Source organism: Salmo salar, chromosome ssa06 (genome assembly GCF_905237065.1).
Source record: "Salmo salar chromosome ssa06, Ssal_v3.1, whole genome shotgun sequence".
NCBI lineage: Eukaryota > Metazoa > Chordata > Actinopteri > Salmoniformes > Salmonidae > Salmo > Salmo salar.
The window spans coordinates 16,777,663-16,793,459 of NC_059447.1; the positions used below are offsets into that span (position 1 = coordinate 16,777,663).

The 15,797-nt window shown below is 47.6% G+C and overlaps 1 protein-coding gene across 3 annotated transcripts in view; it reads right to left on the bottom strand.

Annotated features, from left to right (window-relative positions):
* LOC106606419 (ubiquitin carboxyl-terminal hydrolase 22) overlaps positions 1 to 15,797 on the bottom strand; it is a 100,421-nt gene that overhangs the window by 26,851 nt on the left and 57,773 nt on the right. For all 3 annotated transcript variants that reach the window (XM_045719857.1, XM_045719856.1, XM_045719855.1), the window contains 3 exons: positions 15,107 to 15,273; positions 12,773 to 12,932; positions 11,818 to 11,923 (listed from right to left, as the gene is read on the bottom strand). In XM_045719857.1, coding sequence (XP_045575813.1) covers positions 11,818 to 11,923; positions 12,773 to 12,932; positions 15,107 to 15,273 — 433 coding nt within the window. The remainder of the gene's footprint in view (positions 1 to 11,817; positions 11,924 to 12,772; positions 12,933 to 15,106; positions 15,274 to 15,797) is intronic.

Below are 15,797 nucleotides of genomic sequence, written 5' to 3' on the forward strand. Positions count from 1 at the left end.
TCCTGTGAGATCTCAGCTGGGGCTATCCGTAACCTCTGGCGAAGAATCGCCAGTCATTTTTCGTGAAATAAGTCAGGTTACGCTGTAGGATATCAAACCAGTCTTAACTGATTAGATATCATTGTCTTGTTCAATTTTATACATACATTAAATTGATACACTACCTTTCCAGGTTGGTTATGGGAATAATACACACACGAATGTGCCATAACCAATGAGACATAGTTACACTTTTCAACGTTAACTTAGATATAGCAACTAATTCAGGTTAATTAAAGCTAATTCCTTTAGCCTATACGGGGTTGACTAATCATTCAAATTGATTAATAGATTAAAGCTGTTTTACCAGCTTAATGGTGTTTAGGTAGACTTTTTAACAGTATTGTAAAATTCTATTTTCACTGGTACCCTGTCGATTTTAGCTTGTGTTAACAGTGACCTCCGGTGGTGAAGAATCACCAGTAATTATTTTTAAATAATTCAGGTTATGCTGTACGATATCTAACCAGTCTCAACTGATTGGATATCATTGTCTCGCTCAATTTAATATACATTAAATTGCTACACTACCTGTCCAAGGTGGTTATTGGAATAATACGCAAACTAATGTGTTCTAACCAATGAGACATAGTTAAACTTCTCAACGTTAACTTAGAGATAGCAACTCTTTCAGGTGAATTAAAATTAAAATTCCCAAATAGCCTATACAGGTTAGATTTTTCATTAAAATCGATTTAATCAATTAAACCTGTTTTGGCAAGTTCGGTAATAACCAACTCACATTACTGACCCAGTCTTGATGATTCATTGACGTTTACAAACTAAGTTAAATCGTGTTTGCATCCTCCAACTAAAAAACCCAAACATTACGTAAATTGAAATAACTGACAATCATAATAATGAGCAATCCATCAGATGGGTTTCCACCCATTTCCCCTCTAATCAGCGGACCTTCACCCACGGAAAGATTGATCGCGGACCTCAGCAACGATGCAAATCCTAACTATGCCGAGGGGCTGAAAATGTTAGATTTCAATGCCATAAGCGAGAAAAATGCAGACATTGCGACAGACGCTCTTCAAAATAGACCATCAGGCGGAGGCCTTGTGAAGGTTCTCTCCAGTTTAGCCCTCAACTATGCCCACCAGCAGAGATGGACAGTGCACCAGTACCTCAGTGCCCAGCAGAGGCACGAGCAGGAAGCTGGGGAGTTCAGGGTACAGGTGGAGAGAACCAGGGAGCTGGCATCAAAAGCCAAAAAAGATAAGCTACTGCTAGCCGAGGAACTGTGTGTGAGAACAGATAAATTGGAAGATCTGTCTAACACTTATAACAAAGAACGCGAACAAACTCTTGACCAAGTCCGTATTCTAAAAGAACAACTCGGTTTAGCTAAAACTAAATACGATGAAGTCCACGCGAAACTAGATGAATCGGACGAGCTAGCTAGAAAACGGGGTGAGCAAATTGATGCCCTGCAAGCGGTTGTGAATGAAACCACTCAAAGCAATAATGCTCTATTCCAAAAGCTGCAGACAAAGTGTTCAACAATGATTTAAACGCTAACCGAAATGATATAGAAGCTCTGATAAAAGATGTACTGCATCGTAAGAAATTTGAGAAAGAGGAAAAGGATAAGTCCTCATGACTAGTCGTAAAATCGTTGGAAACCGAGTCCGCCGAAATTCATGCAATTCAAGAGGACGCAAACATTTCCATTACCCCCGCCCCCACTCAAATCCCTGTCCAGGTACCGCCCGTTCTAGACACAAGCCCACAGGTTTTGTCTACAGACTTGGACACGGAGGTGGACATGCACGAGATAAGCAGCTTCGCAACAGATGATTCCTCTCCCATTCCGATAGAGGACAACACTGGGTCACGTAGGTGACTTATCTGTCTTGGAAATCGACGCAGATTACAAACCGCTCCGTTCTCCCAACCCACTCCATTTTGTTGGGGATATGACGAGAAAAACCAACTCGAACAGGCCATACCTTAGAACAGTCCTGGAGGACTGTGTGACCTGTCACGCTCTGATAGATTCGGGTTCGACAATTTCCCTCATATCCGAAACCTTGCTGGATGAACTAAAAAGGGCAGTGGACCCAACAAAACGTTGGTTGAAAACGGAACATTGCGATACGAATCTTCGAGGTTTCACTCAAGCTACCTCGCCCCTAACCAAACGTCTCCTACTTAAACTCAACTTCGAAAGCGTGTCACTGATACACCCCGTGTATGTGACTAGCATCGAAATCGAACGGATGCTGATTGGGAGTGATTTAATTGACCGTCTGGTACCACTAATGGATTGGAAAACCAATCAAATCTGGTCACAAATACCTATGCCAACTCCGTTGACTTCGCCGCATTCTTCCAAGGCTACCTGCCATACATTGTGCAACGACGTGGGTCCGACGTCAGCATCTGACGCAAACCCGATGAACTTGACCATGAGCCCGCCATTTGTGGCAAATGACAATGTGAGTTCGACTCGGAACTTAACCGAACATGAGGTTTTCTTGTGCGGCTTGGGTGATTCACCAGCCGACACTTACCGCCCTCCTCTGATAGGGGGCGTGTGCCTGACGGCACTATGGCTGAGGATACCAGGCTGGCCACCTGATCAGAAAAATCCGCAATCAGTTTGGAAATGTTCAACGAAATTTCGAAAACAGCTAACTGCCATCCCCTTGTGCCGAAAACTTTTAGATTTCCACTGGGAACGACTCCCCAGACAACACTCACCGCAATAGGGGTGTGTGCGCTATCGATCCGCATTGGAACCAAGGAATTATCCCACTACCTACTGGTTGTCGCGGACCTCCCACATACAGTCTATGTGGGAGCGGATATCTTGGTAAGATTGGGTGTTAAACTTGATACCATACACCAAGTTCTTTGGTCTTTGGCGCAGCCAAACCAACATGCCTTGTCTTTCGACCCGGTGCGAATGGCTTCCGGGCAGACTATTCCTGAAGCTTGCAAGGCGATAACTGAGTCCGCCATGTTGATACCGGCAAGAACCACAGAGGTTTCTGTAAGACTGAACCTGGCGCCCGGATACCGGATGGAAGGCACCACTGCGTTCTTCCAACCCTCTCCAAAACTATTCGACTTGGGGCTAATTATCAATGGCAACCCACTGTTGGAACTAACCGCTAGATCCACTTACCTCCTGGTACAAAATCTGACTCAAGCGGATATTTCCATTCCTCGGCACACTCAGCTAGGAACATTGATCGATTACTCCTTCCATGATTTTGAACTAGTTGTTCCCGTGATTGGGCCTCTTCCGTCCTCCCTAGACCTAGATGGTGAGGGAGGTACACTGTTTACTTGTCAGTCAAAAGCAATAGCACTAACTCCCGTATTGCCACTGGACGACACATCGGCGTTCCGGCTGGATGTCGATCCTGACAGCAACCTGTTAATATACTCCATCGTCACGGAGGATGATATTGCGTCTCCTCCGGCATGCGAAGTACACTCGTGAGGTAACAACCGATGACTCTTCCAAAAGTGACATGCCGTCACCACCCGATGAAGACCTGTACAATGTCGCCGAACCATATCCTGGTTTCCATGCACAGGTAATACAACTACTGTCGGAGGCTGATGCTCTTGTCAATGACACTGAACGCCATCAGTTGAGAGAATTGTTTAATAAACACAGTGAGATCTGGTCGACAGACTCGTTGGATTGCGGGGTTACGGGTATCCACGTGGTGCGTATTCCTACGCCACCCGGAGCAACTCCTACGTTTGTTAGACAATACAAAATCCCGCTCGCAGCATACGCAGCAGTACAAGAGATTATCGATTCCTTATTAGCTAAACGGATAATCAGGGAATGTAACAGTACGTACAGCGCTCCCGTGTGGCCCGTTCTGAAACCAACGGGTAAATGGCGTCTTACCATTGACTATAGACAACTCAACAAACTGGTTCCGTTGTCTCGTTGGCCAATGACACAGCTCGACCAAGAGTTGCCAAAGGTGGCAAACGCCAAGTACTTCTCCACCGTCGACGTGGCAAATGGTTTCTGGACCATGACAGTCGACCCGCGTGACCAACACAAGTTGGCTTTCTCTTTCTCGAACAAGCTCTTCACGTTCAATCGTTGCCCATTCGGGTATGCGAACTCCCCCTCAGAGTTCAACATCTTCCTGCACAAGGCGATGCCAGACGCAGCCTCTAGGGGGACGATAATTTACGTGGACGACGTTCTCATGAGAAGTGAGACTTGGTCACATCACCTCAATGAAATGGACCACGTTCTCACCCAACTCGGGACTGCAGGGGCTAAGTTGGCCATCATGAAAGGACAATGGTGCAGGACCAAGGTAAACTACGTTGGGCTTCTGGTGGGTGCCGAGGGCATCCTGCCACAGTCTAACCGAATCCAAGCAGTCCGCAACATCAAAACACCTACAAACCTTCACGAGGTGCGCAGCTTCTTGGGAGTATGTAATTACTCCCGTCAATTCATCGAAAACTACGCCGACTTGTCAAAACCGTTGACTCACCTTCTTCAGAAAGACACCCCATTCGTTTGGGATGCCACTCACAACGAAGCGGTGGCTTCCTTGAAAAACCTGCTTTGCGAGGCACCCTGCCTGGTATACCCCAACAAAGACAAGACATTATTTTTGGAAGTCGGTTTCTCAGAGCACTGCCTTAGCGCTGGGTTGTACCAAAAATACGACCAAGACAAACGTGTGGTTGCTTACGCGAGCAAAACACTCAACCCCGCCGAACACAAATACTCAGACTGCGAAAAAGCACTGCTGTCGACAGTCTGGGCAATCAAACACTTCACCAGTTATGTCGGCGGACAGAAGGTGATCATAGAAACATGTCACCAGCCTGTGACTTTTCTGAAAAGCCAACGAATCCGTGAGGGTGCTGTACACAACAGCAGGATAGCGGCTTGGCTCATGACGCTGCAGAGCCATGATGTAGTAATCAACTACGCAAAAGCAAAAAACCTGCCTTTGGGCAGTGCTTTGGCGGTGTGTCAACACTGTGGTGACGATGAAACCGACTCCGGACCACCCCCGCGTGACATCGCTCGGCCATTGCCTTCGAACCATGACTATTTCGAAGAGAACGTGTGTCTCGACATGCCGATGGCATTTGTAGATGGCTGTTCTTACCGCCATCTAGACCACTTGCAAGCTGGGGTGGGATTGGTATGGCACAACGACATTCCGTGCAAACCACTTCAATTTCAGCTCGGCAACAAGACCAGCCAGTTTGCAGAAGTGGCTGGCGTGCTGATCACCCTGCAAACAGCGGTAAAACACGAATTGGCAGAACTGGCGATCTGCACCGACTCAAACTACGCGAGACTCACCTTCTTATGCCACTTGCCGTTTTGGAAACAAAAGCACATGACTACTTCAAGTGGTAAAGAGGTGAAAAACAAAGAGCTCATTCTAGCTTGTGATGACCTCATCACCAAACACGACATACAGGTGTATTGGAAGAAAGTCAAGGGACACTCCAAATCACCTGGTCGTGACAAACTTGGCAACGACCATGCTGACAGCATGGCGAAATCTGGTGCAATTCACGGCACCCCTTGGGTGTTTGATGCTCGAGACGAGAAACCCACTGAGGAAGCTATGGTGTCTGCGGTAACGCGTAGCCATGTAGCACCACGGAAAACGTCTTCGCACGAACATAATGTGCTGCTAACGCATTCATTCATGAATGGCGACCTGGTAGCAATGCAACACCAAGATGAGTCCCTCGCCACTTTGATGGCATTCCTGTCGGATCCTGTCAACCACCCAGTGTCCGAAATGGCTTTGGCAGGTTCACACGACTTGCGTTCGCTGTACGCAACTAAACAGCACCTCACACTTGTAGATGACCTATTGGTGTATGTTTCAGAAACCGACACCGCTCGAAGGTGGGTGGTTCCTAAAACACAGAGGGGGATAATGATAGCTCATGCCCACGACGAGCCATGTGGAGGCCATAGGGGGGTCAAGGCTACATGTGAAACATTGCGACAGGTGGCCCACTGGCCTCACAAGGAACAAGACGTGGCACGATACGTGAGGGGGTGTCTAGTTTGCTGCCAGTTTAAACCCACCAAGCCACTTCACAGAGCACCCCTGCAACGCAAGGGTGTGTCTTACCCCTGGAGCTCGATCCAGATCGACTGGGTCGGCCCAGTTGCCAGGTCGGCCAGAGGCAACAAGTACCTCCTCACAGTGACTTGCACATTCACAAAGTGGGTGGAGTGCCTGCCGGCGACCAATGACACAGCGGAAACCACTGCCGTTCTTTTGCTAAACCACGTTTTGTCGTTTCGGCCTGCCAGGAGAAACCGTGGACAGCGACAGAGGAACCCACTTTTCGGCAGCTGTAATGACCGAACTGTGGAAACTCCTGGGAGTCAAAGCTAAACTACACATTGCGTACCACCCTAGGAGCTCGGGGGGGGGGGGGTAGAAAGGAGCAACCAATCAATTGTCAGAATCTTGAGGAAATATGTGGCAGCCAACCACAAAGATTGGGACCTCAAACTCCCATTGGTACTGATGGCAATCAGAGCCACACGCAACAGGTCTACGGGAATGACACCCTTTGAGATGATGACGGGCCGGCAAATGACCCTTCCACTGCATCTCCTGAACCAACCGGGAGATGTCGCCGCAGCCACCTACACGGCTCATCAATACGTGACCGACTTGCGGAACCATCTCCAGACTACCTTTGCGTACGCTCAAGGACAATTGGAAAGAAGTGCAGAAGGTGACAAGACCTATTACGACAAAAAAGCCTCACACCAGGTGTTCGAGGTCGGAGATAAGGTGTGGTACTACATATACACCAAACCCGCGGGCGTCGCAACAAAGTTCCTGCCCCACTGGACGGGGCCACACGAGATTGTGGTGAAGCTATCACCTGTAGCTTACCAGATCAAAATCAGCAAAGGTCGACAAAACGCCACATTAAAGTGGGTCCACCGGAACCAAATCAAGTTGTACACTCCCCCCATGGGAATAGAAGGGGTGCTAGCCAGCACCGAATAGATAAAAACCCTAGCAAAACCAGAGGTACTAAGAAAATTCTTAAGTACCCTCAGCTGATCCCTTCCAGGAGACCAGTACGTTGCACCTAATATCTTTTATTCTCTTCCCAGCTACCAGATATACATCTGTTGTCACTAGTGATATCGTCCTGCGCTGTACTGATTAAAAATAAGAAAAACAGAAAAATAGTTGTCAAAACAATTTTTGTTTACGAATACAAATAACTGAAATAATCCAACAATCTCTGATTATGCGTTTCTGTAGGATGGAGTTCCTTTGGATGATCCTGACACTCTGCGCCCAGGTCAAAACCAACCCAGCAGACGTAATCACGAACGGACCCCCTACGGGAATCGTTCTCTGCGACGATCCAGGACTCCTCATAACTAACTGCCGAGTACACACGCAGAGGGTATATGTCCGCCTAGATGCAGAGAATGTGTACCGCCAACACATTCCACCTGCGGCGCATTTGAGTTGGGCCGGGGCTGACTGGACCAGCCAGGCAATTAAGCACGCCCAGCTAGACACTGCCCATATGTTGGCCCAACTCCAAAAGTTCACAGTAACACAGTCAGAACTAGCTGAGCCCAGGCGAGAAAAACGATTCGTCGGGGCGCTACTATCGATAGGGGCAGCCGTAGGGTCACTATTTGCCCTAGGTACCACTGCCGTCAACGCAGTCAGTCTAGCCACAGTCAAGAGGAATGTTAGGGAGATTACTGAAGAGATGCCACTTATCCAGCAGCAGATGAAGGCACAGGCCCTTAGGTTGCAACATGTGGGAAAGTCTCTCCAGGACACTATTCTGGTGGTCAACACACACGCTACTCTCCTGAACAAAACTATCCTGTCTGTAGGAAAGCTAGCAGAGGTCATGAACCATGACTATGCCCATGTCCAATTGGTTCGATTGTTACTGGAGGATTTTCTCCGTGAAGTTAGCTCTTCTATGGACCACTTGGCCATGAATAGAATCCCCTCATATCTAGTGCCCCTCTCAATGGTGCACGACATATTGACCTCAGCTACTTCAACCACGATAAGGCCGTTACAGTCACATTTGGCCTATAGTCTGGGGTCGGCCATCCCAATACACGTTCATGTTGATCGTAATGAAGTGGGTTTTCTACTGACGCTGCCGGTTGTTGAACTGGAGAATATCTATAGATTGAAAACGGTTCTCAATGTAGGATTTTGGCGCGACAGTACCCACGTAAAGATTGCCACGCCCCCAGTTGTAGCTTACCAGGAAAACAACCCAGATTTCTATCTCACCCCTAACCTGCTAATGTGCACTCTAACCAAAGATGTCCACTACCTTTGTCCTAGCAAACCATTTGTCAGGGATAACACCGAGCGTCTTTGTGGTATTAAAGCTATCACCAGCGAAGAACGCTGTAGAGCCAAACTAGCAGCCAGGGATGGGGCCACCACCACACAAGTGGAGGTGGTAGGGAACCGATGGTTGGTCAACACACCGTTCGCGTCCGCCACTATGACTTACGAACGCCATGACTCCATCACCGAATTGAACCTCCCCAACCAGACTGTTTTTGTTACGGTACCAGAGGGGGCGATTATTCACGTAGACGACCTCGCTCTATACCACCTTCCCGACGACCGGATAGACACAGAGATTGAAATGCCGGACGCTTTTGCTAAACGTTCCCTTGAGTTACCACAAGCCATTCAATACCAAATCCAGTACGAGGGACCCATGACTGTTGATCTTAGCGTACTGGATGAGGCACTGTTAGTTGACCCGACTGACTACAGACCAAAAGATTGGTCTGTCGCCCGCTCTTGGACGGTGCCGGACAGTATCCTGACTGTGACTATGATCCTTGGTCTCATTTCCCCTTGGCGTGTGCACCTACTACGTACACAGGCGCACACGTGCAATGGAAGACCTAATGAGGTCTTATACTAGGATCACCCGTGGGACGGAAGCGATCCCGATTTTTGGAAAGTTGGCAATGGATCCGGAAACCCTCTTACAGGGCCCAGTCCCAGCCTCCTCTCCCGAACTCGCTAGGTCAGCCCAGTAATGTCCCTAATGTAAGCTTTGGCCTTCAGGGGCCAAGTTTTTCCAAGTGCCTTAACTACCCACCTGCAAGTAGGATCACCCTAGACATGACATTAGAGACAATGCCATGATAGAGCTATTTAGCCTAGACCTTGGACATATATAGAACATAGTCCATATTAGATGATTAAGGTGTGGTAGACATATTTTGTATACTTTTATGTTTTTATTCAAATTTTTCGTTTCATTACCTTTGACACTTAGGAAGCCTTAGAGCCAAGACGCCGCTCGTTTGGGGAGGAAATGTAATGATGTATTGCCTGAGTGTTGTGCATTATTAACGTCTGCCAAGTTACTGCCTAGGTCCACTAGCCGGGATAACCGGACGACGGGCCGGAACACAGAGCCACTGCCAGACCTCCTAGGTCCATTCTGGTGGTGATCCACAGCTTGCGGAAAGCCTACCAGGGTGAACCACCAAAGGGGGGGGGGCTGCTCTGATGATCCACAGACCAGGACATCCGATGGTCATTCTTATGGTGGGTTGCAACATGCAGAATCATTCCAAGTTGAACCTACCAGAGGGGGACTGTTATGACTGTCCTGATCAGGTCAGGGTAGAGGAGACCACCACCCTACAGATTATCTCCCAAAACCCCAACAGAGGAGGAGAGATCTAGGGGTCTGAAGATGTGGGGGTTTTATGACCCCTCACGCCATAATAAACCTTAGGCCACTGAGAAATTCCTTTGTCCTCTCACTATGGAGAACTGGCCTCAGAACATTAAAACATGCAATAAAGGGACTTTGGAACAATGCTTTCCGTCAGCCACAATGGTGGTCATGACGAGAGGTGGAATATGAAAATGTATGTAACTTTTGAATTGTTATTAAAGGTTAAGAGATGACGTTATTATGAAAATATTGTACCTTTAAGAGTTTTCCCAGTATATGGCTGATGTTTATACATTGTACGTTGTGTGGAAAATATCCAAATCAAAGAGAATGTTTTGGTAAAGATGAGATGTGAAGGTAGTGTCTAAAATAGGATTTTAGTCAAATCTAGGCCTTGCCCCTTTACTTGGTCCGCCCAGAGAATTGCCCTAAAGGCGGTTACGCCCACTTCTGACCCTAGGGTATAAGACAGGAGAGTGAAGAATTAACATAGGAGACTAAGTGACCCCAAGCTGCAGCTAAGGTCCAACAAAGTCAACGAACCCCAAAACGAAACACAAGGTTGAAGACAAATAAATCTTTTTCTACACGAGCTACGGACGAGTAGCTGTGTCTAAGCGGGTGAATTCAAGCCGAACCACACTCTCCATTGAATCGTGGTATATACACCGTTCGAGTCCGAAGCTGTGAGCTCTGAGCTACAGAGCTGTCTGTCCTCAGAAGACCCCTTTCAGATCAAGGGCGAGGGATCAGACCACTTAGCCAAGAAGGACACTGACATCGTGAGGACAACCAGAGAGTTGCGCCGGAGAAGTGCGTCATTGAGAAGCCTAAACGACACACGCGGAGCTTCCCACCTGAGACCTCCAACACGTAATTACATCATTATATTCTGACCCATAAGAGCGGCAGTTCGGGGCAAGGCTAGGTTTAAATAAGCATGGCTGACAAATGAACCCAAATGTATATTTCTCTCGTGTACTTTCTTGATTTCTCTCTCTTTTAAATCCCCATTTTGGGTAACGCGCCATAGTGTGTTGGCCCGTTATACTAAGTCCTAATCAATATCTAGACTGTGTTTTGTGTATGTGTATTTTTATCATCATTTTAGCTTGCTAGTAAATAAATAATCAACTAAGATTGGTGTGGTAAACTCATTGGTGAAGCCCGGGTCCGTGCAGATTCCCGGATTATGCGACGTTCAGAATGAGACTGTAGAGGAAACTGATTAATTTAGCGACTGTTGTAAAATCGATATTCTGATATCCTTTGAGTTAATTTGGGAAATAGAAACTCAATCAAAATACTGTTCCCATGGTGCCCCAGGTTGATGAGTTAATAATTGCTTGATTCATCGCTTAATTCATTTAATCACGCAATTATAAACCGTTAATCATTCGATGAGCAACAGTCGTCACATTAACTAATACAACGTCACGACAGTTGTGTGTGGCCAGGTGTGGCTGAGCCTGGCTAGCCGTGTTGCACTGTGTAGAGTGCAATAGTGTGCAGTCGAGTGCACTACAGTACACTGAGCTCTGTGTAAATGTGACAGGACAGCCCAAGATCTAGAGAACCACCTCCCAACAGCAGCTACACCAGGAGGGGAGGACATGACTTAAATATGAGAGGAGTGCAGTGAAGGGGCAGTGTTGGGAGAATGGTAAAGATGAGAGCAGGTTAGAAAAGGGTCACTCCAGACTGCTAAATCAGGGTAATGTTGGGGGAAAAGGATGGAGGGAGGTAGCTGAGATCAGAGGGAGAAGGGCAAGGGAGGAGGGGGTAAGATGGAGGAGGATGGGAGGTAGGCAGAGGAAGGAGGAGGATTGGAGGTGAGAGCAGAGGAAGGGAGTTCTTGCCTCTTGGCGATGTAGGAAGTCCTTTGAGAGGATGTCAAAATGTCAAACCTGAGTATTTTAGCAGTCTTGACACATACAACCTTTTCCTTCTTCCACACTCTCTCACCCCCCCCCCCTCCCCCCCACACCCAGATTTTGAACATGAGGGATGTTGGCTAGTGCAAAGAAGATGGGATGAGGCGCTCACACGCACACTTACTGGCAGACTTGACAGGTGACGTCTGATTGGAGGCCTCCGGTGAAAATTTGGTCAATGATGCAGCTACAGTGGTTTGGATTGTTGGCCTTCTTCCCGTTGTCGTCTCCTAGGTAACAGAACACAGAGAAAGAGAGATGGAGAGCGAGCACACATCAACACAGTGGACACCTTTGCACTTTTAAAGGACTCTTTCACTCACTCCCCCCCTTCTCGCTCTGTCACCCCCTCCCCCTCTGTAACCCCCTGCTTTCTGTCACACCCCCCTCCCCTGGCTCTCTCTCCACAGCAGTGAAGCCTGTCTAGCACCTCTAAACTCCCTCTACAATTCTGGCGAATCAGAGGCCTCCTTACTGCCGGGTCCCTCCCTCTGTGTCATGGCGGTGCAGTGGGGCACATTGTCATTCACCCCACAATCCTCTCGGTCCCTTCAGTGCGTGGCCCTGTCACTTTCCCTTCACTCTTCCCCTTCAGTACATTTCCACTGGTGCTGAGTGCAGACAACACACTGCATTATGGGTAGATTTGACACAGACATGTCTCCTCGGCTAAAGTGGAGTTTCAATTGACACGACTGAGGATTCAGCGCATGCAGAATTTATGCAGGCAGACAGACGTGCCAAATCACTTCTCTCTTATAACCTATTTCAACTGTAGGCTAACAGATTATTCCCTTTTTAACCAAACAATTACAGTGTAGATCTCATACATTTAGTCTTGATGAAACCCACTTTGGTCTCTATTCCGCAAGAAGAATCAGAACATCTCTCTTCAGTTACAGTAAACTCACACTGTCTGTACTGCATGAGTGCAGTTACACTGAAGAGATACAATATAGCTCAACCTCAGTGTCACTTCTCTTTAACAATAATACAGTACTATAGTGTATTTATCAGTAAGTTGTTAAGTGAAACTTTCCCACAGTATTTAAGTAATAAGTCAGGACAGTGATACTTACGGGTGGTGTCTCCTTTGCAGTGCCGGTGCAGCACGTCCAGCGCTGCGATGAGGAACTCGTGGGCATCCTGTTGCTCGTAGCCCGCTAAGTGACGTGCGTGAGTCCACACCAGGTGCAGCAGCCGGAAGGGAATGTGGGGCCAACGGTGGCCCGAGTAGAACTGTGGAGAGAAAGTAGGAAATTTGGAGAACAGAGATTTAACATCTGGCAGCCATGTTGTTAAAAGTACCTACACTCAACTTGTATCTTCACTAAAGCAGAAAAGTGAATGTTTTTCTTCATACAGCTGAGACCTTAGCACAGGGGTTCAAACCGTTCTGGGCCCGCGACCCCATTTTGATATCCAAAACATTTCACGAATCCCACCATGTAAAAAAAGTGTTGTAGTCAATGGCCAATGTTTACTTTTTAATTTGGAGCTTTGACAGTCTATTACCAATCAGTTTACAGTACTTAGAAATACTGTCAATCTGAAGGAAGTATGGTTTGAAGTGACTGAAATGCATCAGAAAGGTATTGGGAAGTTCAGAAGATCCTCAGGCAATAATTTTGTTTGAACATTAAATGCGATTATTTGTTGGTGAATGCTAGTTACTGAACTTCCAGAGAGGGTGTGTGAAACCAGACTGCTGAATCTCCAGGTTGCTATGGGGATTGGATGACTGACAGTCTAGGTCAGGGTGTGAGATGGAGAACACCATAATGAAAGGAGTGCTCTGCTTGAATGCAGAACCAAGCCCAGCCTATTATCACACACACACACACACACACACACACACACACACACACACACACACACACACACACACACACACACACCTTTAATCTCCTGACTCTCCCTCTGAGGCCTGATTGAGACTTGAGGAAACACACGCACGCACAAACAAGCTTATATCTTACAGGCTCTTTGGTCCTCCGCTGCAGCTTGAAGCAGGCTGACAAACCAAAGAGTCTATAAAAAGGAAGACGGGGAGGGGCTGATCAAAGACCATTTCCTCCCTGGCTGAGAGGAGCAATGTGTGGGTACAAAGTCTGAGGAACAGCCCCTCTTTCCTGGTACTGATGATGGTGCTGCATGCTCCAGGTTCAAAGGGAAGGAGGAACGCGTGGAGCAGGAACGAGCAACGTGATTGGGAGAGAGGGAAGAGAAGTAAGTGTGCGCGAGCGTCTGGCTCTTAGGGACAAGAACAGAGATATGCTCTCTAGCTGAATAGTTCTCAGCAAGCACACAAAGTTTGTTCTGAAACTTTTATTCTAGTTCCCATTGTAGCATGACAAATATTCTCCAAGGGTATGCTTTTCACTTTTCTCCTTGGGTCTACTCTAGACACCAGTTAATTCACCCTTCACTGTCACATCTGAACAGCTGATTCAACTGGTCCACTCATCATCAGGCTCTCAATGAGTTGAATCAGGTGTTGTTTGTCTGGGGCTACAACAAAAGTGTGTGCTGTCGGGGGTAGTGGAGGACTGGAGTTGTTAACCACTGACACGGCTTTCCCCTGGATTCACCTGGTCAGTCGATGAGCCCTTACTGATGTCACTTGTTAAATCCACTTCAATCAGTGTAGCTGAAGGGGAGGAGACAGAGTAAAGAAGGATGTTGAAGCCTTGTCTATGTCATGGAAAGAGCAGGTCTAACGTTCTGTACACTCAGTGTATATACACACCAGAGAGTGGGGGGGACAGACACCTGAGCACCAGTTCTATAATGTTCAGGGAGCATTGAGTTTAGTAGATGTAATCTCACCAACTGACTGAACTCAACACATTCAGAACTGTGAAGGATTGGTAAGGAGCCTAGCATTTTGAAATAAGTATGGAGACAGATGAGACCGACAGACAGACAATCCCCCCACCCTCATACAGACTGGTGAGTTGAGGTTAAACGAAATGCCAAATACTGTAGCTGTATAATATGGCAGGGCATTCTTGTTGAACTCAGTTCATTTCTCTCAGACAGAGTTGTTTCCCTCCAGCTCCACAAAGCAATGATCCAGTAAGTGACTCCCCTCTGCAGTCAGTCTGGGAGAACATTCTGTTTTGATGTGGTTAGTCATTCCATTTCTATGTCTGACTGGCTGTAATTCTCTCTCATATGTTTTCCTTTGGCCTCCCAAACCCCTAGAAGACTGCATTTGACCGCCCTAGGTTTGCAACATTCCAGTCTTTCCCAGAAATCCCAGTTGGAGGACTCCCTCCCTGATTATTCCCTCCTGATTCCGGGAACTGGGATTCTCCAACAACAAACATTTCTGAAAAAGCGGTGAATTTGGGGATTTTTTACGGAATTGAGCAGATTGCCACCCTACCCCCCCCCAGCTCCGGCCATACCTCCTGAAAGAGCTGGGACATCTCACACACCAGACAGGAGTTGGACTGCATCTCACACTTGTGCCTGTCGGACAGGAAGAAGTCGCGCAGCAGGGGGGTGTGGGTGAGGGCCTGGACGATGCAGTTCATGAAGCACGTGTTGCCCAGGTTGATCAACCCTCGTAAACCTGATGGGGGACGGGGGGTTTAGAGAGAGAGGGGGAATGTGAAAAAGTAGGCCCATCTTCAAGACAAACAATCAAGAGCAGCACAGCTCTAACATTCACATCTCCTGTAACAGAGAGGAGGACATTACGCTCTAACATTCACATCTCCTGTAACAGAGAGGAGGACATTACGCTCTAACATTCACATCTCCTGTAACAGAGAGGAGGACATTACGCTCTAACATTCACATCTCCTGTAACAGAGAGGAGGACATTACGCTCTAACATTCAATTCTCCTGGTTCGGGCTAGCGCAATACAGTCACGGTTTGGGCTAGCGTAATCCAGCCACGGTTTGGGCTAGCGTAATCCAGCCACGGTTTGGGCTAGCGTAATCCAGCCACGGTTTGGGCTAGCGTAATCCAGCCACGGTTTGGGCTAGCGCAATCCAGCCACGGTTTGGGCTAGCGCAATCCAGCCACGGTTTGGGCTCGCGCAATCCAGCCACGGTTTGGGCTCGCGCAATCCAGCCACGGTTTGGGCTCG